The sequence below is a fragment of the Hemitrygon akajei genome, chromosome 3, assembly GCF_048418815.1.
Source record: "Hemitrygon akajei chromosome 3, sHemAka1.3, whole genome shotgun sequence".
NCBI lineage: Eukaryota > Metazoa > Chordata > Chondrichthyes > Myliobatiformes > Dasyatidae > Hemitrygon > Hemitrygon akajei.
The window spans coordinates 27514250-27541344 of NC_133126.1; the positions used below are offsets into that span (position 1 = coordinate 27514250).

At 44.2% G+C, this 27095-nt stretch overlaps 1 protein-coding gene across 2 annotated transcripts in view; it reads left to right on the plus strand.

Moving 5' to 3' along the window:
- The first annotated feature begins 12892 nt into the window (after nt 1-12892).
- LOC140724795 (protein angel homolog 1-like) overlaps nt 12893-27095 on the plus strand; it is a 60804-nt gene continuing 46601 nt past the window's right edge. The window contains exons 1-3 of one of the 2 annotated variants that reach the window (XM_073039413.1): nt 12893-12997; nt 18076-18738; nt 21317-21534. In XM_073039413.1, the coding sequence (XP_072895514.1) occupies nt 12934-12997; nt 18076-18738; nt 21317-21534 (945 nt within the window). In that variant the 5' untranslated portion in view covers nt 12893-12933. The remainder of the gene's footprint in view (nt 12998-18075; nt 18739-21316; nt 21535-27095) is intronic. The other variant, XM_073039414.1, reaches the window with a different exon arrangement.

Genomic DNA, 27095 nt, shown 5'->3' on the forward strand with positions numbered 1-27095 from the left:
CAAATATTTGGGAGTTCTTGTGCAAATTCTTCCGCATCCCAATAATCAGTAAAAGATCTTCTTTTTCCGTCATCCAAAAAAATTATCAGGGTTGCCGGGTGGCGCAATATAAATTTATAACCCTTTTCCCATAAAACTTTTTTCGCTGGGTTAAATTCCTTCTTTCTCTTCAGAAGGTCATAACTTATATCAGGATAGAAAAGAACTCTCGGTCCTGTTCACCCTGTACACATCTGACTTCCAATATAACTCGGAGTCCTGCCATGTGCAGAAGTTCGCTGATGACACGGCCATAGTGGGGTGTGTCAGGAATGGACAGGAGGAGGAGTATAGGAAACTGATACAGGACTTTGTGATATGGTGCAACTCAAACTACCTGCGTCTCAATGTCACCAAGACCAAGGAGATGGTGGTGGACTTTAGGAGATCTAGGCCTCATATGGAGCCAGTGATCATTAATGGAGAATGTGTGGAGCAGGTTAAGACCTACAAGTATCTGGGAGTACAGTTGGACGAGAAGCTAGACTGGACTGCCAACACAGATGCCTTGTGCAGGAAGGCACAGAGTCGACTGTACTTCCTTAGAAGGTTGGCGTCATTCAATGTCTGCAGTGAGATGCTGAAGATGTTCTATAGGTCAGTTGTTGAGAGCGCCCTCTTCTTTGTGGTGGCGTGTTGGGGAGGAAGCATTAAGAAGAAGGACGCCTCACGTCTTAATAAGCTGATAAGGAAGGCGGGCTCTGTCGTGGGCAAAGTACTGGAGAGTTTAACATCGGTAGCTGAGCGAAGGGCGCTGAGTAGGCTACGGTCAATTATGGAAAACCCTGAACATCCTCTACATAGCACCATCCAGAGACAGAGAAGCAGTTTCAGCGACAGGTTACTGTCGATGCAATGCTCCTCAGACAGGATGAAGAGGTCAATACTCCCCAATGCCATTAGGCTTTACAATTCAACTGCCAGGACTTAAGAACTTTTTTAAAGCTATTATTAATGCTTTTTGAGTTAGTGATTTAGATGCATATCATATTATTACTGAGTTAAGTATTGTATGTAATGAGTTTTTGCTACAACAAGTGTATGGGACATTGGAAAAAATGTTGAATTTCCCCATGGGGATGAATAAAGTATCTATCTATCTATCTATCTTTTTCCCTTCTATCATCAATGGCCCTTTTCTCTTTCTGGCACGTTGGGCAGCCGCCTTCAGGATCTTTTCTTTATCTTAATATCTTAAGCATTTTATCAAGATTGATCGTGGGTTTTGATCAACTTGAAGTCTTGATCTTAAGGAACTGTGAGCCCTTTCAATTTCAATTAACTGGGTTTCTTCTTCCATTTCCAAAATTTCTGGAATCCATTTTTGAAAAAAATTTATTGGATCCTCTCCCTCTATACCTTCTTTAAGTCCAACAATCTTAATATTATTTTGTCTGTTAAAATTTTCAAGTACATTCACTTTTTCCAACAACTGTTTTCTTTCTGATGTCCAGGCAGAAATATTATCTTCCATTTTATTCACTCTATCAATGGTGTCTCCCATTATTTCTTCCAAGTTTTTAATTTTCCTGTCCATTTTGTCCTGTCTTTTCATCATTTTATCAAACATAATCTTCATATTTTTAATATCTTTTTATTACTTTTAATGTTTTTAATTCATGCATTATTTGCACCAAAGTTTTTTTATGTTTCCAATATCACCTCCAACCTCTTCCTGTTGCTCTTCTTTGTTTGTCTCTTCGTCTTCGTCTGGTTTATCCAGAGAATCTGATTCCACCTCATATTCACTTTCACTTTCAGTTCCGATCATAGCTGGGATTTGTAGTTTGGATTGCTCGTGTTTGCGCATGCCCCTTCCTTCACGCATGTGCAATTCCTGTTGCTCTTTTTTTGGAAACAGTTGATCTTGCCGCAGTTTCCTGTTCTGTATCGCCGGAGGTAAAATGCACTTGAGCCCGAGGCTCTTTCATGGCGGCCGGCCTTGATTCTTTTCCAACTTGTGTTGTCTTCAAAGTAGTAGTTTTCTTCTGCTTCTGTTTAGGAGACATATCTTAAGACAATCCTGAGTAGTTTATAAGTAACTTTTAAAAAGTATTTACTAACTTTTCTTCACTTAAACATTATTTTACTGTTTTTTTACCGGAGAGCTGGATTTCCATGTCTCGATCCTACGTCATCACGTGACATCCCCCCGGAAAGGCACTTCTACGTCCATGATGGCTTGATATCGCTACAGAAAGAAGATGAAGCAATCGACCTGCTCCGACAAACACAAGCCTCACTCGCTGAGTCAAACTTCCGCTTGCACAAGTTCGCATCAAACTGTCAGGCAGTCATGGATGCCATTCCACACGATGACTGTGCTCCGGCAATCAAGGACCTCGGTCTAGATGGAGAAACCATACCCACACAAAGGAGTTTGGGCCTCCTTTTGGAGATTACAACTGACACATTCACGTTCTCCGTGCCGACCGCGATAAAGCCATTTACCCGCCGTGGAGTTCTCTCCACTATCAACAGTGTTTTCGCTCCCTTGGGTCTACTGGCGCCAGTTACGATCCAAGGAAGAGCCCTTCTCAGGGAACTTACCTCTGAGCTCTCCGACTGGGATACTCCTCTACCAGAAGACAAGCTATGCAGATGGGAGGCTTGGAGAGTTTCACTTCAAGACCTAAAACAGCTTCATATCCCACATACGTACACTGCGACCTCACTCACCGAGGCAGCGCACAGAGAATTGTGCATTTTTTCGGATGCGTCTACCAAGGCCATCGGTGCTGTGGCTTACTTGAAAGTGGTTGGGAAGGATGGTCAAGTTGAAGTAGGATTTGTAACTGGTAAGGCGAAGCTCACTGCTCAGTCTGAGCCGACAATTCCAAGGCTTGTACTGTGCGCGGCTGTCCTGGCTGTGGAAATGGTGGATCTTATCCAGGACGAGCTGGACCTAGAACTGGATGACACCAAGTTCTACACGGATAGCAAAGTTTATATTTATAATGAATCAAAATGTTTCTACGTGTACGTTCATAATAGAGTTCAACGTATCCGCCTATCATCAAAGCCTGAACAATGGCATTATGTACGTACAGAGGATAACCCTGCAGACCATGCATCGAGATCGTTACCTGCATCCCGTCTGGCGCAGACTTCCTGGTTCACCGGACCCCCCTTCCTGTGTCAGCCACCAATGGAAAAAACTCAAATGAGCGAGACATCTGAGCTGATCGAACCCGAAAGAGACTCGGAAATTCGGCCGCAAATACAAACAGGAGTCACCTACCTGGAAGAATCAATACGTATCACCGAATGCTTTCAGCGGTTCTCCACTTTGAATTCCTTAGTGAGAGGACTTGCGATCCTTATTCACATGGCCAGATCACACAAACACTCATTCCGAAATGGTAAATGTAAGGGATGGCACAAATGTAACTTACCTCGCACTGCGGACGAATTGGCCCAGGCAAAGGACGTCACCCTTAAAGCAACTCAAACAGCTGCCTTTGCAAGGGAGTTTTCGGTCCTCCAAGCTAATAAACCAATTCCAAAGGACAGTCCTTTGAGGAAACTCAACCCGACCCTGAAGAACGATCTCATTTGCATTGGAGGCCGGTTAATACACTCTCACCTTTCAGCTGCAGAAAACAGCCCAGTAATCCTGCCCAAAGAGAGCCACGTATCCTTACTGCTCACACGCCATCACCATGAACAGGTAAGGCATCAAGGCCATCGCCTGACGGAGGGAGCAATCAGGGCAGCGGGACTGTGGATCTTGGGAGGCAAAACACTGATCAATTCAGTACTCCACAGATGTGTAACCTGCAGGAAACTGCGAGGGAAGATGGAAGTTCAACGTATGGCGGACCTCCCATCAGAACACCTCAATGCCTGCCCTCCTTTTACATACGTGGGGCTCGATGTATTTGGTCCCTGGACTAGACTTACCAGAGGAGGACAAGCAGAGAGCAAACGGTGGGCCATCATGTTCAGCTGCATGAGTTCGAGAGCGATGCACATTGAGGTCATCGAATTTTTGGATACATCCAGCTGCATTAATGCTCTCAGGCGCTTCTTTGCACTAAGAGGCCCTGCAAAACAGTTAAGGTCTGATTGTGGCATGAATTTTGTTGGAGCCTCCAAGGAGCTCGGGATGGACAAAACAGTGTAAAGATACCTCAGTGAGCAGGGATGCAACTGGGAGTTTAACACACCACACGCCTCTCACATGGGAGGCTCATGGGAGCGGATGATTGGTATCGCCAGAAGGATCCTGGATTCAATGTTCTTGCAGCCACGCACCCGAATGACCCACGAAGTACTGTGCACACTAATGGCAGAGGTCACAACCATTATAAATGCACGACCACTCCTACCTGTGTCTTCTGACCCGGAAAGCCCCTTCATACTCTCGCCACCAATGCTCCTCATGCAGAAGGCAGGAGTTCCCCCTCCACCTGGAGACTTCTCAGATAAGGATTTGTACACAAAGCAATGGAGACAGGTTCAGGCTCTCGCAAATCAGTTCTGGTCTTGTTGGAGACATGAATATCTGCCTTTGTTGCAACATAGACAAAAGTGGACAGAACCTCGCAGGAATCTTCAAGTTGGAGATTTAGTCCTGCTCAGGGACAAGCAGATCGCCCGCAACTGCTGGCCAATGGCCAGAATCACTGCCACATTCCCTGGTAGGGATGGACATGTCAGGAAGATTGAGTTGAAAACTTCTGACCAAGGTGATGTGAAAACTTACCAAAAGCCAGTTGCAGAAGTCGTTCTACTTCTACCTAAGGACTGATTTAGAGACTGAAGTTTTGTATCATGTTCATAGTGACTTTACGAAGGTCAGGCGGGGAGTGTGTTGCCCTTAAGGCATTTGTTTAGTTTATTACATTTTTGCTTTAGTAATTCATTTGTAATTGTTTTCCAGTTAAAGTTAAGGTTGTTGAAAGTAGATTCATTATCTGTGATGTAATGCGGCATGCGATGACGTCACACCCGGTTTCGCCACGTCTTGTGGGAAAATACCGTTTTGGGGAAACGGGAAGGTGGGGGCTTGTGTGTGCAGGATCAGCGTGAGAAACGTTTTCATTCTACGCACTAAGAAACATCATAGAAGCATCGCCGTAAGTTCATAAGATAATCGATATGTTGGAGTAAAATGTGAACACTGATTCTGTTAAGGGTAATGATGGTTGATAAAGTTTATTTTCTTGTGCTATTGAAAGCGTTACTGGATAGTTTGTGTGAAGTGTATTTAAAGCCAATTGATGGCATAGGTAGATTCTGACTGTATGTTGTACTTTAATGTAATATAGTTTGTTGTAGTTTTATTTTTACAAGTATTTATGATGTAAGTGTGATGCCAAGAAGGAAATAAATACTGTATATATTTTGTATTGTTTTATCAACAGTTTTCACCATACGTTAATGTGGAAGAGTGAACAGTAAACGGTTAATCTTACTGCGATCGTACCCTCATTGACTACGGTTTACCTCGGTGTTTAGTTCAGAATTCCTACACCTGTACGAGAACACTACAGTGCCCACAACAAGATGTCATGTCAGTGTCCTGCCGGACTGATCTCCCGTGTCTCACCACTACTGGTCCCACCCCTCGGTGGCTTTAATCACTTGCCTGCCTCCATCAGATGGAAACACCACTATTCTGGTGGTTATAGACTGGTTCTCCAAAGCTGCCCACTTCATTGCTCTCCCCAAGATCCCGTTGACTTGTGAAACTGCTCCCCTTGTGGTTCAGCCCGTGTTCAGGCCTCACGGCTTCCCTCAGGACATGGTGTCTGACTGAGGACCACAGTACATGCCCTATTTTTGGAAGACTTTCTGTTCTCTTTTGGTAGCCACAGCCAGCCTCTCGTCTGGTTTTCACTCCCAATCAGGAGCTGGAGACAAATTTCAAAGTAAAACTTTTTATCAGAGTACAAGTATGTCACCACATACAACCCTGAGATTCTTTTTCCTGCAGGCATACTCAGAAAATCTATAGAACAGTAACTGTAAGTGGGATGAATGAACAAGAAACTGTGCAAATGCAAATAGCAATAAATAATGAGACCATGAAATAATAAGATAAAGAGTCTTTAAAGTAAGATTATTGGTTGTGTGAACACCGAACATAGAATGTGTGTAGTTATCCTCTTTAGTTAAAGAGTCTGATATTTGAGGTGAAGTAACTGTTCTTGAACCTAGTGGTGTGAATCCTGAGGCACTTGTACCTTCTACCTGATGGCAGCAGTGAGAAAAGAGCATGGCCTGGGTGGTGGGGATCTTTGATGGATGCTGTTGTTCTATGGCAATGTGTTATGTAGATGTGCTTGGTGGTTGGGAGGGCTTTACCTGTGATGTACTGGGCCAAATCTACAACCTTTTGTAGGATTTTCCACTCAAAAGCACTGGTGTTCCCATACCAGGGTGTAATGCAGCCAGTCAATACATAGAAACATAGAAAATAGGTGCAGGAGTAGGCCATTTGGCCCTTCAAGCCTGCACCGCCATTCAGTATGATCATGGCTGATCATCCAACTCAGAACCCTGTACCTGCTTTCTCGCCATACCCCCTGATCCCTTTAGCCACAAGGGCCATATCTAACTTCCTCTTAAATATAGCCAATGAACCGGCCTCAACTGTTTCCTGTGGCAGAGAATTCCACAGATTCACCACTCTCTGTGTGAAGAAGTTTTTCCTCATCTCGGTCCTAAAAGGCTTCCCCTTTATCCTTAAACTGTGACCACTCGTTCTGGACTTCCCCAACATCTGAAACAATCTTCCTGCATCTAGCCTGTCCAATCCCTTTAGAATTTTATACGTTTCAATAAGATCCCCCCTCAATCTTCTAAATTCCAGTGAGTCTGATAATAATATCTGATAAAGGGTCTCAGCACAAAACATTGACATTTATTCCCTCCATGGATGCTGCCTGACCTGCTAAGTTCCTCCAGCATTTTGTGTGTTATTCTGAATTTCCAGCACCTGCAGAATCTCGTGTTAACAGTCCATACACCTTCTTAACCCCCCCCCCCCCCCCCCCCCGCCATCAAAACTAGCTCCTGAGGTCAGGATTGAATCCAGGTCTCTGAGCTATGAGACTACAGTTCAATTTTGTAGAGACAAGAGTCTGTAGATGCTGTTCGACCCACTCAGTTCCTTCAGCAGATAGCTTCTTGCCCTATTAAGTGCATTATTTTCTTGCTCCAAGTTGAAGAGGAGGTTTTTAGGGTATAGTGAAATAAATAAGGAAATAGCTGTTTTCAATATAGTTTTTCAGACATTTATCCCAAAGGGTCTGTTCCTGAGCCGTACTGTTTTATGCTCAGGAGAGTGAATTTAAGATAATCAGCAAGAGAACCGATGGAAAGGTTAGATATTTTTTAAAAGAATACAGCAGTTGTAAACTAGAAGGCACCGCCTGAGTGTGCGGAACCAACTTCTGACATCCCTCCTATACTTTTCCTCCAAATACTTTAAAGTCATGCCCTCCCTCTTGTGTTAGACATTTCTGCCTTGGGAGAAAGTCTGACTATCCCTATCCACTTTATCTATACCTCTTATCATCTTGTACACCTCTATCCATTATTCAAAATGTTGCTGAGTCCACACCTGCTGTCTTGCTTCCACTTCTGGTTACCTTGTCTATACGTCAAAAAGAGTGCAAAAAAAGGTTTTACAGGTATGTTGCCAGGACTTAAAAGCCCAAGTTATACAAAGAGGTAGGTAAGCAAGGACTTTACTGATTGTATTATGATGTTGAGCAGAAGCTAAAAGCATTTGCAATGATTGTCCTGGTTTGTTGATGGCTCTACCTGTATCTCCTCCATCCAGCTGGTGTGGTTGAAATGTTCATTTTCCATATAAAGTCACGGGTAACACAAAAGAGCAGGCCCTTCAGCCCACTGAGTGAGTGCTAACTTTCATCCACCCATTTACCCTTTGATCACTTTGCACTGAAGTGGACTTAGTTTAATTATGTAAAAATTATTTCTTTTTCTTGTGGATGCAGCTTGTATGACACTATATGTCATGTTGTTGCACGTAAGGTATTTCATTGTACCTGTAGATATATGGCAATAAACTCACCTTTTACTAAACCCAAAATTAATCCCATTTCATTCCCCTCAACTCCCCCCCCTGATTCTGATACTTGCTCGAGGCAACTTACAACAGCCAATTAATTCACCAATATTTACAAAAGCTGGATGAACTCAGCAGGTCGGGCGGCATCTGTTGAAATGAGCAGTCAACGTTTCAGGCCGACCTGCCGAGTTCATCCAGCTTTTGTACGTGTTGATTTGACCACAGCATCTGCAGTGTACTTTGTGTTTACAATTCACCAATATTGTTTGGAGTTCATATATTTCATTAGGAGTTTGAAGAAATTTGGCCTGAACCAGCGTGGATAACTTCACTCACCTCAACATTGAATTGATTACACAACTTATAGACCTATTTTCAAGGACGCTACAACTCATGTTCTCAGTATTATTAATTATTTGTGTTCTTTGTACTTGCATAGTTTGACTTTTGCACATTGATCGTTTGTCCGTCCTTGTTTGTGTAGGATTTCATTGATTCCGTTGCATTTCTCAGTGTTCTATTATGAATAACTGAAAGAAAATGAATCTTAGTGTTGTGTTTACTACTACAGTAATAAATTTACTTTGAACTTTGTTACAGCCACCCAATGAGTGAGCAGTTTGGCACACAGTGTCCTTATGTCACAGTCTGTGAACTCCAGGAGCTGTTTGTACGTTGTGAGCTCACCTGATGCTGGCAAACCTCTTTAAAGCTCAAGTAAACATGACTGCAGTGTGCTAAGCTCTGAATTCTCCAAAGATTGTTCCACAAGGGCATTTTGAGTCCCTGTTTATGTAGATAAGGACAGGATGCAACTAGGTATGCAATTGCTGCAATCATGCTTAGAAGGGCTGGACTGGTCGCTCAACATTTCAGGGTTTAGACTGTATAGCACGATAGGGAGGGGTGTAAAAGAGGAGGGGGCATTACAACATTGCTCAAAGAGACCGTCGCTACAGAAATGAGGGCCGATGTCTAAGAAGGCTTTTCAAATGCCTGTTCACATAATAAAGGCGTCACAGTAGTGTGGCGGTTTGTCTGACACCAGTACAGCTTGTGGCTTTGGAGCTCAGAGTTCAGTCGTGGCACCTTCTGCAAGGAGTTTGTATGCTCCCCCCGTGACTGCGTGGATTTCCTCTGGGTGCTCCCACAGTCCAAAGGCGTGCTGGTTATTAGGTTCATTGTCCAGTGATTAGGTGGGCTGCTAGGCATTGTGGCTCGTTGTGCCAGAAGGGCCTGTTTTGCACTGTGTCTCTAAATAAAATTGAATGGGTTTAGGGATAAAATGGGGCACTTTGTTGGGTTTATATAACTGGCCACCTAACAATCAGTGGGAGATAAAAATGTAGGGAAGTCATAGGGTTGAGTAAGAGGAATAGAGTTTTAGCAGTAAAGAAGTTCACTTTCTCTAATATTGTCTTGGTCTGAAAGGATTAGATGGGGTGGACTTTTTAAGGTGTATTCTTAACAGTGTGTTGGAATTAGTGAGGCCTGGTTTGGAGTATTGTGTACAGTTCTGGTCACCTACCTATAGGAATGGTTGTAAGTGTACAGAGAAAAATTATAAGGATGTTGCCGAGACTTGAGGACCTGAGTTATAGGGAAAGGCTGAATAGGTTAGGACTTTATTCCCAGGAGCATAGGAGAGATTTGATAAATGTACACAACATTATGAGGGGTGTAGACTGGGTAATTGCAAGTAAACTTTTTCCACTGAGGTTGGGTGAAACTAGAATCAGAGATCTCCATCTCTGGAGATGGCTTAACTACTGAATATTTCTCCTTTGGCTCCTCCCGCTTCCTCCAAACCAAAGGTGTAGCCATGGGCACCCGCATGGGTCCCAGTTATGCCTGCCTTTTTGTTGGCTTTGTGGAACAGTCAACGTTCCAAGTCTATACGGGTATCTGTCCCCCTCTTTTCCTTTGCTACATCGATGACTACATTGGCACTGCCTCCTGCACGCATGCTGAGCTTGTTGACTTCATTAACTTTGTCTCCAACTTTCACCCTACCCTCAAATTTACCAGGTCCATTTCTGACACCTCCCTCCCCTTTCTTGATCTTTCTGTCTCCATCTCTGGAGATGGCTTATCTATTGAACCTTCTCCAGCTCTGTATCCCTTTTGCCAATCACCTTTCTGGCTCTCAGCTTCACCCCACCCCCTCCGGTCTTCTCCTATCATTTCACATTTTCCCCTCCCCCTCCTAGTCTTACTATCTTTCCTTTCAGTTAGTCCTGATGAAGGGTCTCGGCCCGAAATGTCGACAGTGCTTCTCCCTATAGATGCTGCCTGGCCTGCTGCGTTCCACCAGCATTCTGTGTGTGTTATGAGGTCATAGGTTAAGGGTGCAAGGTGAAATGTTTGTGGGGAACATGATGAGGGTGGTGCAAGTGTGGAACAAGCTGTCAGTGGAATAGGTGGATGCAGTTTGATTTCAACATTGGAGAAATTTGGTTAAGTACTTAGATAGGAGGTATGGAGGACTATGGTCCAGGTGCAGGCCGATGGGAATAGTTTGGCATGGCCTAGAAGGGCTGAAGGGCCTATTCCTGTGCCGTGGTGCTTTATGACTAATTTAATTGTGAATGTTATGTCCCTGATGCTCTCTGCCCGTGACGCTGCTGCAAGTAAGCTTTCCATTGCATCAGGTAGTAAACTCGACTTTGAGGTGATGTGCCAAATGTGGTACAGCAGCAAGAATAAGCTAGGAAATCATGTAGTTGTAAATCATTAGACAAAAAATCTTAAGGACAGGATTGACATGCTCTTAAAAAGGCAGAGATTGAGCTAGGTTAGGCAGAATGGGTTTTGTTATAGAGGCAAAGACTCTAAGAAGTGTGTGTTACACTTGATATCATTCGGTTCCTGAATATTATTATATTACAATTATTATTATTACAATATTATTACTGGCAAAATATCCAGCCCTTCCAAATTGAATTGAGTCTTGAAGAATATGATCCAATCTTGTGATTAACAAAATGTCAATATGATTTATTCTGGGGAAACTTGGAGTTTGTATCATGCAACAAGAAAAAGGAAACACCATGTCATTGAATTTCTGGGTATTTCTACCAGGGGTGATTGATAGTTTGTGGCATAAGGTATAAGGAATCAATTTTAGAAAACCTAGCACATTTATTTTTCAACATAGTCCCCTCCTACATTTACACACTTAGTCCAGCAGCCGTGAAGCATCCGTAGATTAGTTACACAGCTCTCGTTACATGCACACGCAGTTCAACTCTTTGAGTGATTATGCAGAAAGTTTGAAGTTGATAACTTGATAAGTTTCTGTAACTTCCACCACTTCCAACGGGATCCCACTTCCACATTTTTCCCTCCCCCCCCTTTCTGCTTTTCGCAGGGATCGCTCCCTACGCGACTCTCTTGTCCACTCGTCCCCCCCATCCCTTCCCACCGATCTCCCTCCTGGCACTTATCCTTGTAAACGGAACAAGTGCTACACCTGCCCTTACACTTCCTCCCTCACCACCATTCAGGGCCCCAGACAGTCCTTCCAGGTGAGGCGACACTTCACCTGTGAGTCGGCTGGTGTGGTATACTGCGTCTGGTGCTCCCGGTGTGGCCTTCTGTATATTGGTGAGACCCAACGCAGACTGGGAGACCGTTTCGCTGAGCACCTATGCGCGGTCCGCCAGAAAAAGCAAGATCTCCCAATGGCCACACATTTTAATTCCACGTCCCATTCCCATTCTGATATGTCTATCCATGGCCTCCTCGACTGTCAAAATGAATCCAAACTCAGGTTGGAGGAACAACACCTTATATACCGGCTGGGTAGCCTCCAACCTGATGGCATGAACATTGACTTCTCTAACTTTTGTTAATGCCCCTCCTCCCCTTCTTACCCCATCCCTGACATTACTTGTTTGTTTCTTTTCTCTCTCTCTCTGCCTGTTCTCCATCTCCCTCTGGTGCTCCCCCCCCCCCTTTCTTTCTCCCGAGGCCTCCCATCCCATGATCCTTTCCCTTCTCCAGCTCTGTATCACTTTCGCCAATCACCTTTCCAGCTTTTAGCTTCATCCCACCCCCTCCGGTCTTCTCCTATCATTTCGCATTTCCCCCTCCCCCCACTACTTTCAAATCTCTTACTATCTTTCCTTTCAGTTAGTCCTGACGAAGGGTCTCGGCCCGAAACGTCGATGGCGCTTCTCCCTATAGATGCTGCCTGGCCTGCTGTGTTCCACCAGCATCTTGTGTGTTGTTGTTGATAACTCATTTCGTTCTACCTTAGGCCATGAACTTATCAATCATTCCCTGCTCTGGTCCAAGACGCCGACTTCTACAAAGCAGGGATCCGAAAGCTCCACGACCGCTGGACTAAGTGTGTAAATGTAGGAGGGGACTATGTTGAAAAATAAATGTGCTAGGTTTTCTGAAATTGATGCCTGCCTTAGGTCACGAACTTATCAATCACTCCTGGTATGTACTGTACTCTCCACGATAATGGGCGACCCGCCAAGCACCAGGATTGCCTCGTCCCGCGCCGTCTCGATACCTCCCGCCCGGGATCACCCACTCTGGGAACCCCCGGGACACCAGACACCCCCTTCACTCCGGAATGTCCCCTTCCCTCCAACTCCGGGATCGCCCCACCCACCCCACACACAGGAAACGTCCTAAATTCGCGCAGCTCCAGCATCGCCCTTCCCTCCAGCTCCGAGCTCGCTGTCCCCTCCCAGACTGGTGAAATGGCCCCGCCCCGCACTCCGGAATCACCCACACCCACACCCACAACTCCGGGATCAGTCGACTCCAGCCCGCCCCGCCTCGCCTCGACCAACAAAGCGGCGGCTGCGGCGCATGCTTGGTGCGGCGGCATGGTGGGCTCCTTGCTGTGTTATGTCCTGGCGCCGCTCGCCACTTTCCTCAGCTGGATCACAGGTGGGCGGCGGCCGGCGGCCGGGACCGGGCTTTCTCTGCGAGCGGGAGGGCGGCCGGCGGGCGGGGCTGGCTCTCGCCCCTTCCAGCCGCCCGGGCCAGTTGCCCCGTGCGCCGTTTGGGTTGAGGCCTGGCCTCGGGGTATCCCGGGATCTTGCCCCTCTCTCTCTCTCTCTGATCCTTTCACCATCACCGACTATACGTCCCCGTCACCTTCCCACCTTCCATCTCCCTGTTCTCTTGGTCCCGTCCCCCCCACCTTTTCAAATCCTCTACTCAACTCCTCATCCGTACACTCCTCACATCTGCCCTTTCGCCCTTTTCACTCCTATCCCCGAACCCCGTTATTATTCAGGGAAAGTAACAAAAGGTGCAGAATTGTCAGGTAATGGGAAAAATAATATTATCGTTTGTATCGGGACATGTCTGCAAAAGTAGGTTAAACTTTTAACGAGTGAAAATACATCTGGAGTGCTATGTACAGTATTGACATTCTTATTAAAGGTATTCCTATGTAAAGCTGGATTCGTGACCTCAGTGTACCTCATTCTGGCATTGCATCTTATTGTCTACCTGTACTGCACTTTATTTTGCATTGTTATTGTTCTGTGTGCTACCTCAATGTACTTTGGAATGCCGTGATCTGTATGTGTGGCATGTTTTTCACTATGCCTCTACACATCTAACAGTAATAAATCTGCCAATTATACCAATTTAGTTGCTATTGGTTTATTACAGTCACGTATAGTGAAACGCTTTTGTTTGTGTGCCAAGCGTTCGGATTATGCTATATACCATACACAAAATGCTGGAGTAACTCAGCAAGTCAAGCAGCATCGATGGAGGGAAATGTGTTTCGGGCTGAGACCCTTCATCAGGACCCCTAATGAAGGGTCTCAGCCTGAAAGGTCGACTGTTTATTTCCTCCTTGGATTGATTTGCTGAGTTCCTCCAGCATTTTGTGGGTGCTGCAGAGATTTCCAGCTTCTGTGTTTTAAGATCATTCCTCAATAGTACATTGAGGTAGCAAAAAGAAAAACAGGATGCAGAAACGGCTGTAGCTGCAGGAAAAAGTGCAGTGCAGATAAAGAGTGCAAGGGCTGTGACAAGGTAGATTGGGGGTTCAAAGTGCTAATGCAGGTACAGCAAGCAAGTAGGAAAACCTGCAGAATGTTATCCACTGTATTCAGGAGATTTGCAAAGTTAGAGAGGTTATACTTCAGCTATTGGTAAGAACACATCTGGAGTACTTTGTTCAGTATTGATCCTATTTAAGGAAGTGTGTATATGTGTTGGAAGCAATTCCAAGATGTTTTATTGCACTAAATCCTGGAATGTATAGGGAGTCATAGAGCACTACAGCACAAAAACAGGCCCTTCAACTCATCTAATCCATGCTGATTTCAACCTAGTCCCACTAATCTGTACCTGGGCCATTAGCCCTCCCATCCATGTACTTATTCGAACTTCTCTTGAATGTTGCAGTCAAATCAGCATCTCCCACTTCCACCGGCAGCTCGTTCTGCACTCACACCACCCTCAGGTTTCCTTTAAACATTTCACCTTTCACCCTTAACCCATGACCTTAAAGATAGGTTCTAGTCTCACCTAACCTCAGTGGAAAAGCCTGCTTGCATTTACCCCATCGGTACCCTTCAAACTCTTTTGAGGAAATGTTTGATAGGCTGGAGGCCTAGCTGCTCAAGATCAGGTTTGCGAGAAAGGATTTGATTGAAATATATGATCCTGAAAGGGAGGATGTGGAGATGATATTTTCCCTTTTCCTTTGAAAGAAAATCTCGATCACTGTTTAAACATATGTGGTCATCTGTATATAACGACATATAAGATAATCTGACATGTATGCAAAAGATGCTGGAAATCAGGAGCAATACACACAGTGCTAGAGGAACTGAGCAAGTCTGGCAGCATCGATGGAGGGGAAATATAAACGGACTTTTTTTCTGCACTTGAGGCTATTTGGAACTCTGATGGAAGGAGTGACATTAAACATTTTTATAGCAGAGGTAGATGTAGGTGAGGAGTGAGAGGATGAATGGTTGGAAGAAATGTGGAGTGTTACATGCACAAGAATATGTATGCACAGGTAAAATGAAAAAACTTGCATCACAGGCACATAGTATGAGAAAAGCAGTATTTGCAAAAGAAATATAAAAATCATACATTTTTTAATGAGAAAGAACAAATTCAGATCAAAGTTCAAAGTATGTGTACTATATGCAACTTTGAGATTCATCTCCGTACAGGCAGCCACAAAACAAAGAAACCCAATAGAATACATTGAAAAAAAGACCACCAAACACCAAACGTGCAGGGAAAACATAGTGCAAACAATAAAACATTTAGAACTGAAATTCGTGAAAGTAAGTCCACAGCCATAAAGCCAGCTATCATTGCAATCAATCCAGGAGCCTGTTAGTTGCAGGTCGCAGCCTCAGTTCAGTGCAGAGATGAGTAAACCTTGCAGAGCAGTGAGCTGAAAACCGACCCATCCCTTGCCTCCAGTCTTGACTCCCTGACCTTTTTAGTCTGGCCCGGTGCTTAAATCGGCCAAGCAGTTCCTTGCTCTTGGACCTGGACCATGCAGCTTCAATGTGCTCTTGGGTCTGAGACCCGCCACCTCGATTCAGCCCATACCCGAACTTTCCAATTTGGTTTAGTGCTTAAATCGGTGTAACCCCGGCTTGGTCCTTGCTCTTGGGCCTGGAGCCATTGCCTCGATTTTACCTTGCCTCAGTTCTGTTGTTTCAAATCACCTCCAAGTCCACTCCAGCGATGGCTCGTTTCCCACTGTCGGGCCCGGGCCCAGACCCTCCTGCCTCAATTTGACCCACGTGTGCTATGCTGCAACCATCCTTCATTTTCGAGAACTAAATTCATAGTGCAGATATTGCCAGGTTGTACAGGTGGTTCAAAAGTTCGACTCTGAAAGGGAAGTTACGGGCCATTAATTGTAGTGTTTGTTTCTGAGAAAAGGTGTGATTAATAAAGTAATTAATAGTTGTTTTTGCTGCCAGCAAGTCATGGCTGTGCTTCACCAGCACCGTCTTAAATCAGAAACCAAAAGGTCCATTATTTTGCAAAAAGTTGTTGTAATGTTTCTATACTGAGGTAGTGATTAGGCTTCTGCAGGTTGTTTCAAGAACTAAATGGTTGAAGGAAGGTGGTTGTTCTTGAACCAGGTTGTGTGGGAGTTTGGGCTTCTATGTCTCCTGCCCGATGACAGCTGCATGAAGATGGCATGGCCCGGATGGTAGGGATCATTTATAGGTGTTGGCTTCTTGAGGCATGTAGGTAGTTACAAGAAGTTGTAATCAGTTAATTGGATCAGGTTGATTTTACTAAACGTCAGAGTAGGCTTGAGGAGTTTGTGTGCTCGTGTAACTTTTTTTATGCTCAAATGTAAGGGGAGAGTGTACTGTGAGAGGCAGGACACTTAGGAGCCTTGATGTACAGACAGCTCAGTGAACATGACACACGTAGACAGGGTAAAGGTGGCATATGGTATGCTTGCCTTCGTCTGTCAGGACAACGAGTGCACAAGTCAGGAAGTCATGTTGTAGCTGTCACAAACTTTGGTTAGGCCACGCTCGGAGTTCTGGCCACCTCATTAGAGGAAGGATGTAAAGGCTTTGGAGAGGGTGCGGAAGAGGTTTATCAGCATGCTGCCTGGATTAGAGGGTGTGAGTTATGTGGAGAGGTTAGACTAATTTGGGTTGTTTCCTTTGTAGTGTCAGAGGCTGAGGGAAGATCTGATAGAAGTTTACTAAGAGGTATGGATGGGGTAGATAGAATCTTTCCCAGCATGGAAATCTCAAATACCAGAGGACGTCGCAGGGCAGATTTTGTTACACAAAGTGGTGGAAGCCTGGATTATGTAGCAGTGGTGGTAGTGGAAGCAGACATGATGGTGGCGTTTACAAGGCATTTAGATAGATATACAAATATGCAGGGAATGGAGGAATCTGGATCATGTATAGGCAGACCGGTTTAGTTTAATTTGGCATTATGGTCAATACACACTGTGGACTGATAGGCCTGTTTCTGGGCTGTACTATACTTGGGAAAAATTAAGAGGATGAAAGTGTTATGTCTATAGAGCTTTGGCTGGAGGGTGACGCTGTAGTGTAGTGGTTAATGCATCACTTCACAGTGCTTTTCAATTCGTCCCGCTGCACGTATGAAGTTTGTACATTCTCCCCGAGACCGTGTGGGTTTCCTCTGGGTGCTCCAGCTTCCTCCCACAACCCGGGTACGTACGGTTAGTGTTGGTGAGGGGTGGGAATGCTATGTTGGTGCGGGAAGCATGGCAACACTTGCAGGTGGCCCAACAGAGTCCTTGCCGATCTGATTTGAAACAAAATAACACATTTCACTGTGTTTCCATAAACTGTACTGTACATGTGACAAATCTAATCTTTAAATTTGGAATTAGGATTGTCTGGCAGCCCTTGTTTCTTGGTGGAAAACACAGATGTGTTCTTGGATGTAATGTTAGTCTGAGCCTTTACTTATTAAGTTTGATGTCAGGAAATCTGTAATGAGGTAAGGGTGGTTTGGTTGATATGAACCTTGAGTTTTTGAAGGATCTTATTAAGAGGGGATCTGAGGAGTTTAATAGTGTGGTCCTGGGAAAACGTCAGTGAGAGACAGTGCAGTGCTTGCTAGGAAATCTTTGAAAAACAAAGTAGTTAACAGTGTAAGAAGCAAGATGGAGAGTTTTTAAATTAGGAAGTAATTTTTTATGATGATTGGAATTTACAGAATCATTGAAACTTATGGCATTTGTGTGCTATTGAACTCTTGTGTGCTATTGGAATTTTTAGTACCTCCAGTTTTCATTTGGGGAATGAGTTCTGAATACACATTGCCCTCTGGATGAAAATATTTTCTTTCAACTTCCCTCTAACCAATTTATTTTTTAAATTTCCTTAAACACTTCCTTACAGTGGCTAATGTGTCTTTTCTGTTTACTTGTGTACAGGCACTCAATTTCCATTAGTAATTTTTAAAATTGCTTACACAAATGTAAAGGTTCATTTGCATTATTTATTCCTCAGGTCCCCGCATTGATGATGACATTGAAGAGGAATGTCCAGAGGATTCGTGCTTGGAAACTGATGAAGTGTCTGGCAGTGGTTCCACTTCATGGTTCCCACTTAGCAAAGACCAAAGTGTTCTGCTGCAGGACTGGCTAGGCGTGCCAAGTGCAATTTCGAGAGGGGTATCAGAAGAGGAGAAGGGCACAAGTGTTGATGCTGATCAGGTCCCCCAGCAGTCTCTGACAGAGATCTTGGAGTCAGAAGAAGCCGCCATGACGTGGCAGCAAGCGAGGAGCAGGCCAACAGTGGGCCCACAGTTGGATCCGTGTCAGGTTGCTGCAGACCAGGGGAACACTGAGGCCCAGAGGACATCTACACCAGACACCTCCGTGAGCTCCCTTCCACAGGGTGAAAAGAAGGAGACCTCAGGTTGGATGCCAGCATCTCCCCAGAGTGCAGATAGGGTCCCCAGATCCCCTCCGACTAGGTGGCAGTTCCAACCTCAGCAGTATGACCACCAGAACGTGGGCACGACTGATTGGCAGTTGATGGCATCGCACAGCATGAGCCAGCCTGCTGGCAGCCAGATATGGCACTTGTCCACTGCATTAGGCGTGAATGAAGCAGCAGCAAATACACTGTGGCAGTTCCAAAATGAAGGTGATCTTCTGATGAACATAGGTGAGAAGATCAATAGTTTGAAGGTAATTCGTAGAACATAGAACAGTATAGCACAGTAAAGACCCTTCAGTCCACAATGTTCTGCTGACATATTAACCTAGTCCCAGGATCAATCTAACCCTTCCCTCCCACATAGCCCACCATGAGATGGTGTTGAAATTTGATGGTTTTGTTGATTCTGTTAATTAAATGGCTTGAATTAAATCCCAATACTGGCACTGACTGTACAAAGATGGCTTATGTTGAGATACTTAGTTGTTGAATAAATAGGCTTCGAGTTTTCAGTGATTTGGTATTTCACTTTATCTTCTCGTTATAGTTAATAAGTAATTAAGTCAAATTCAAGTTTTTGTCAGGTGAGCACTGGTCCAATGGAAAAACTTGCAGCATCACAGGCACGTGGCATCGGAAAGACAACATTCTCAAGAAAAACAAAAAGAAAGACAACTTCAGAAGGAGAGTTTTTACAAGAAAGAGCACACTTAGAACAGACAAAGTCTATTTTAATGCAAAGTGATCTTAGTGTTGCTGAACTGTAGTTATTAACGTTGTGTATTAGGGTTGTTCAACAACTGAATGGCTGAAGGAAATAAGCTGTTCCTGGATCTGGTGGTGTGGGACTCCAGGCTTCTGACCCTCATGACTGATGGTAGCTGTGAGAAGATGGCATGGCCCAGATGGTGGGGATCTGTGATAGCTATTGCCTTCTTAAAAAAACACCTCCTGCAGGTACTACGGATGGATGGTGGGGAGAGATGTATTGGGCTGAGTCAGCTGCTCCCTGCAGCTTCTCACATCCCTGTGCATTCAAACTCCCATAAGAGACTATGATACAACCAGTCAGGAAACTTCAAACAGCACATCTGTAGAAGTTTGTTAGAGCACTCAGTGACAAGCTGAGCTCCCTTAACCTCCTAAGGAATATGCTAGTGGTTCTTTACTTTCCTGTGATAGATCCAGAGATCAATCAAGGACTCTGTGGAATGTAAACCATAACCAATCTCCCATGGCAGTCTCCTGATTTTCCTTAGCTTCTTGAATACTGAGGAAATTCATTATTCAATTTAGGCCAAAACTTGAGCTGTAGTTTATCATGGGATAGATAAATTACATTTCAATGGAAAATAATGTAAATACAATTCAAATTATGTCATGATCAACAATTCACCAGATACTTGCAAGCTGATTATTCAGTTATTACATGGTTCAAAATATCTTGGAATCCAAAGAGTTGAGAATTTTTCCTGACTGGGAATAGAAGATGTGCCTTTAATTACAATTAAAATTATGTCTTGTGCTCCCATCAGAATCAGAGTGCCAAAGGTTTTGGGGAGAAGGCAGGAGAATGGGGTTTAGAGGGAAAATAAATCAGCCATCACTGAGTGGCAGAGCAGACTTGATGGGCCAGATGATTAATTCTGCTCCAATCACTTGTGGTCTTACGGTAATCGGCTCAGAATGCCTGAGTAGCAATCGCTTTACAGCACCAGTGATCTCCGTTTGGGATTTGATTCCTGCCACTGCGCGGAGTTTGTATGCTCTCTCTCTGACCACGTTGGCTTCCTCCAGGTGCTCCAACATTCCACGGGTCTGGGTTAGTGACTTGTGGGCGTACTCCGTTGTTGCCGGAAGCATGCTGACACTTGTGGGCTGCCCCCAGCACAATTCTCACTGATTTGATTTGACACAAAATGACACAATTCACTGTGTGGTTCAATGTGCCTGTGACAAATGAAGCTCATCTTTAACCCCAGGGAGATATTATTCGCAAGGTACTGCCTTATAAACTAACTGCTGGAGTCACCATGTGTCTTGCATCTGTTAAATGTATCAATATTCTCGACTGGCCTCATTTCTTAGTCTGAGGCCAGATAGCTGAGACAGGTCTTTGAAGAGTCCCACGCTGGTCAGAGTGTTGCATTCTCATCAACGTTCCTCTGACATTCCAGCACTCACCTACACGCTAGGGGCAATCTGCAGTATGTAACTAACATACCACCCTCTACCCCTTTCACCCAAACGAACCTCACACAGTCACAGGGGGAACAGATAGCATCCAAGCTCAGGATTGAAATTGGGTTGTTGGGGCTGTGATGCATCTCTGTGCTGCCCACTATGATAATCACCTGGTCCACAGCTTTTCTATGCCTTTGGCAGTGGGTGGGGGTGAGAATAGACCTTAATTAGAAAGGAAAAGAAGAAAAATTTGCTTTATTTGTCACAGTTACTGTACATTGAAACATTCAGTGGAAAGCAATGTTTTTGCATCAAATTAAATCGATGAGGATTATGCTGGGTAGCCTACAAATGCCACCATATTTCCGGAACCAACAAAGCATATCCACATTAAAGGTAAATGTTATTAACCTTTACTGTATGGTTTAGGAATGTGGGAGGGAAACCCGAGCACCAGAAGGAATCCCACACGATCACAGGGAGAACCTCAATCTTACGGTTAGCTAACAGCTATGATACGTATTTACTGAGATGCACTCTCAGAACCATTGACAGCATAAATTATTCCTGTTCCTTTGCTGCATCTGGGGGTCACTGATGTGCTGGTTTGTTTCTCTCCCAGGCCAACTATCCAGAACGTGGGAGCCTTTAAAGAGACAGCGTGTGGATGAAGCCAGTAAAGGCGGTCTATTTGAGTTCACCATCATGTCATACAATATCCTATCACAGGATCTTCTGGAGACCAATAAAGATCTATACTCTCACTGCCAGCCAGAGTTTCTGACCTGGGAATTTCGATTCCAGAATATTATGGAGGAGTTTGAGTCCTGGGATGCTGATGTGAGTACACCAGAAATAACCAATGCTCATTAACCATCCTGAATGTTCAACAAGTTCTTGTGCTCTCTAGAGTCCTAGAAAATTTGCAATGTTAAAGAAGCCTATTCACCACAGAAGACCCACCCAGCCTAATACCACTTTCCAATGCTTGGGCTGTTTAAGGCCCTAACTGGTACTTCTCGGCGAGACTGTCCACGTGTGAATCCATTAGAGATAGTTATAACCAGTGCTGCTGGTGTGATCTCCTCTACATTGGAGAGCCCTGATGTAGGTTGAAGGATCACTTTTCGTTGAGCACCTTTGCTCTGTCCACTGTACCAGCCTTGATCTCCTGGTGGAATTTAATTTCATCCCATTCCCACATCAACACGTCTGCCCACAGTCTCATCTAAGGCAAAGTTGTGGTCAGACACGATTAGAAGAATAGCACCTCATAATCTGCCTCGGTAGTCCCCAAGCTGATGTTAATTGCTCTAACTTACAGTAAACGTTCCCTCTTTTCCACTCTACCTTCCTCCACACGCATCAGCCCCATCTCTTTCCCCTCCCACGAGTTTCCCTGCCCACTTGCTTTCCTTTCTTTCATCGTCCACTCTCCTCTCCTATCAGATTCCATCTTCTTCAGTCCTTTGTCACTTCTATCTTTTATCCCCCAGTTTCTTATGTCATTTCCACTTTCTTCTTGCCCCCCCCCCCCCCCACCAGAAACATCAACTGTCCATTTCCCTCCATAGATGCTGCCTGGCCTGCTGAGTTCCTCCACCACTGGATCTGTGGTCCTTTAGGTTGTGGCTCAATTACACTTCCAATTGTTATTGAAATATGAAATACAAATGCTGAAAGTAGCAAGTTGGGCAGCATCTATAGAAATAAAAAAAGAGTGATGGCATCAAAGACTGTTTGTCAGACCTGGGAAAGAAAGAGAACAAACACGAGGAAATCTGCAGATGCTGGAAATTCAAACAACAACACACACAAAATGCTGGTGGAACACAGCAGGCCAGGCAGCATCTATAGGGAGAAGCGCTGTCGACGTTTCGGGCCGAGACCCTTCGTCAGGACTCCTTCGTTAGAAAGAGAACAAGATAGTTTGGGTGACACAGTAGTGTAGTGGTTAACACAGTGCTATTACAGCACCAGCAACCAGAGTTCAGTTCTGCTGTCTGTAAGAGTCTGTGCATTTTCCCTGTGACTCCTCCAGCTAGTCCGGAGTCCTCCCAGATTCTGAAGACATAAAGGTTAGTAGGTTAATTGATCACATGGGTGCAATTGGGTGGCACAGGCTTGTTGGTTCAGAAGGGCGTGGTACTGTGCTATATCTCTTTATTTTAATTTAATTTTGCTCAGCATAACAAAACTTACAATTTACTTACAACTTACATTTCTTCCCCTCACAGTTATCAGGTATCAGAACACTGCCATCAAAATATAGACATCACCACAACATCCTATACAAAAGCCCATGTTAGTATGTAGTAGTAGGCCTCCGTTAGTCTCGATAGACCATGGATTTGCACCTTGGAAAGTTTCCAGGGTGCAAGTCTGGGCAAGTTTTTTATGAAAGACCGGCAGTCGTCCAAGCTGCAAGTCTCCTCTCTCTATGCCACCAATGTTGTCCAAGGGAAGGGCATTAGGACCCATACAGCTTGGCACCGGTGTCGTCGCAGAGCAATGTGTGGTTAAGGTCGCTAGTTCGAGCCTTGGCTGAGGCTTATTAGTATAGCAGATAGGTTTACATTTATATACTGCAGAAAAGGTTGCCATGTTTTAATAACAAGTTTTAAGTTGCAGAAAAAGATGGGGGTAAGTGGACAGGACAAAGGGAGGAGATAAGTTAATAGAGTCATCTGGTCAGTGTATAAATGGGGACAATTAGAAAGTAAATGAACAAGGATGAGAGCATATAGTGATTGAGAAAAGGTGTAGAATGCCGGTTCACCTGTGCTTGTGGAGAGAAAATTGCTGAGCCCAAGACACAGGTGAATGTTGAGGTAGCGGTTAGCATAACACTATTACAGCAGCAGTGACTCGGATTGAATTCCACAGCTGTCTGTAAGGAGCTTGTTCTTCCTCCCCATGACCGCGTGGGTTTCCTCAGTGTGCTCCGGTTTCCTCCCACATTCCAAAGATGTACAGGTTAGGAGGTTAATTGATCACATGGGTGCAATAGGGTGGCGCGGGCATGTTGGGCCAGACAGGAAAAAGTAAGATGGAAGAAATTGTAGAATTAGATTTGCATCTGGAAGGCTGCAGTGTGCCCAGAGATGTGGGAGAGATACCTTGTTCAATGAGGCATGAGTATTAGTGCTGGGGGAGAGCCTGCATTGGGAGGGGTTTCATTTCAAATGTGCTGGTACTAGTAACTGGATGTAATGTGTAACTAGATAGCATTCAATTAATTGGAGTTGGGGTGAAGGTTCAAGTGATAAAAAGTTTAAAAGGGAGATGAGAAGACTGGCACAGGATAGTGAACATATGTGGAATATGGAAGAGTACAGCACAGTCCAGGTCCTTCAGCTCATGTTGTGCCTACCGATAGATCATTCTAACCCATGTCACCCTCCTAGCCATTTGTTTCTCATCCATGTGCCTGTCTAAATGTCCCTAATCTATCTGCCTCTACCATCACTCCGAGTATGGCAATCCAATCACCCACCATGTCTGTTTTTTTTTAAAAACAGCCACCTCTGAATTCCTCCCTATACGTTCCTCTGATCCATCTTAAAATTATCCCTCTTGTCTTAGCCATTCCTCCCCTGGGAAAGTGTTATCTACAAGATCGTTGCGTCTTGTGTTGTACACCGTGATCAAGTGAAAGGAAAGTATGACCGTATAACAATTACAGCACAGAACAGGCCATCTCGACCCTTCGTCCTTGCCGAACGTTTACTCTCACCTAGTCCCACCTACCTGCACTCAGCCCATAACCCTCCATTCCTTTCCAGTCCATATACCTATCCAATTTTGCTTTAAATGAGAATACCGAACCTGCCTCTACCACTCCTACTGGAAGCTCAATCCACATAGCTACCACTCTCTGAGTAAAGAAATTCCCCCTCATGTTACCCTTAAACTTTTGCCCCCTAAGTCTCAACTCATGTCCTCTTGTTTGAATCTTCCCTACTCTCAATGGAAAAAGCCTATCCACGTCAACTCTATCTATCCGCTTCATAATTTTAAATACCTCTATCAAGTCCTCCCTCAACCTTCTACGCTCCAAAGAATAAAGACCTAACTTGTTCAATCTTTCCCTGTAACTTAGGTGCTGAAACCCAGGTAACATTCTAGTAAATCTTCTCTGTACTCTCTCTATTTTGTTGACATCTTTCCTATAATTCAGTGACCAGAACTGTACACAATACTCCAAATTCAGCCTTACCAATGCCTTGTACAATTTTAACATTACATCCCAACTCCAATACTCAATGCTCTGATTTATAAAGGTCAACATACCAAAAGCTTTCTTCACCACCCTATCCACATGAGATTTCACCTTCAGGGAACTATGCACCATTATTCCTAGATCACTCTGTTCTACTGCATTCTTCAATGCCCTACCATTTACCATGTATGTCCTATTTGGATTATTCCTACCAAAATGTTGCACCTCACACTTACCAGCATTAAACTCCATCTGCCATCTTTCAGCCCACTCTTCTAACTGGCCTAAATATCTCTGCAAACTTTGAAAACCTACTTCATTATCTACAACGCCACCTACCTTAGTATCATCTGCATACTTACTAATCCAGTTTACCACCCCATCATGCAGATCATTAATGTATATGACAAACAACATTGGACCCAATACAGATCCCTGAGGCACACCACTAGTCACCGGCCTCCAACCCGACAAACAGTTATCCACCACTACTCTCTAGCATCTCCCATCCAGCCACTGTTGAATCCATTTTACTACTTCAATATTAATACCTAACGATTGAACCTTCCTAACTAACCTTCCATGCAGAACCTTGTCAAAGGCCTTACTGAAGTCCATATAGACAACATCCACTGTTTTACCCTTGTCAACTTTCCTTGTAACCTCTTCAAAAAATTCAATAAGATTTGTCAAACATGATCTTCCACGCACAAATCCATGTTGACTGTTTCTAATCAGACCCTGTTTATCCAGATAATTATATATTCCATCTCTAAGAATACTTTCCATTAATTTACCAACTACTGACATCAAACTGACAGGCCTATAATTGCTAGGTTTACTCTTAGAACCCTTTTTAAACAATGGAACCACATGAGCAATACGCCAATCCTCCGGCACCATCCCCGTTTCTAATGACATTTGGAATATTTCTGTCAGAGCCCCTGCTATTTCTACAATAACTTCCCTCAAGGTCCTAGGGAATATCCTGTCAGGACTCGGAGATTATATTCCTTAAAAGCGCTAGTACTTCCTCCTCTTTAATCGTCATAGTTTCCATAACTTCCCTACTCGTTTCCCTTACCTTACACAATTCAATTTCCTTCTCTTTTGTGAATATCGAAGAAAAGAAATTGTTCAAAATCTCCCCCATCTCTTTCGGCTCCACACATAGCTGACCACTCTGATTCTCTAAGGGACCAGTTTTATCCCTCACTATCCTTTTGCTATTAATATAACTGTAGAAACCCTTCGGATTTATTTTCACCTTACTTGCCAAAGCAACCTTGTATCTTCTTTTAGCTTTTCTAATTTCTTTCTTAAGATTCTTCTTACATTCTTTATATTCCTCGAGCACCTCATTTACTCCATGCTGCCTATATTTATTGTAGATATCTCTCTTTTTCCTAACCAAGTTTCCAATATCCCTTGAAAACCATGGCTCTCTCAAACTTTTAACATTTCCTTTCAACCTAACAGGAACATAAAGATTCTGTACCCTCAAAATTTCACCTTTAAATGACCGCCATTTCTCTATTACATCCTTCCCATAAAACAAATTGTCCCAATCCACTCCTTCTAAATCCTTTCGCGTCACCTCAAAGTTAGCCTTTCTCCAATCAAAAATCTCAACCCTGGGTCCAGTCCTATCTTTCTCCATAATTATATTGAAACTAATGGCATTGTGATCACTGGACCCAAAGTGCTCCCCAACACATACCTCTGTCACCTGACCTATTTCATTCCCTAACAGAAGATCCAACACTGCCCCTTCTCTGGTTGGTACCTCTATGTACTGCTGCAAAAAACTACCCTGCACACATTTTACAAACTCCAAACCATCCATCCCTTTTACAGTATGGGCTTCCTCGTCTATGTGTGGAAAATTAAAATCTTCCACAATCACAACCCTGTGCTTACTACAAATATCTGCTATCTCCTTGCAAATTTGCTCTTCCAATTCTCCCTCCCCATTAGGTGGTCTATAATCCACCCCTATAAATGTTACTACACCTTTCCCATTCCTCAATTCCACCCAAATAGTCTCCCTAGACGAGCCCTCTAATCTATCCTGCCTGAGCACCGCTGTAATATTTTCTCTGACAAGCAACGCAACACCTTCCCCTCTTGTCCCTCCGATTCTATCACACCTGAAGCAATGAAATCCAGGAATATTTAG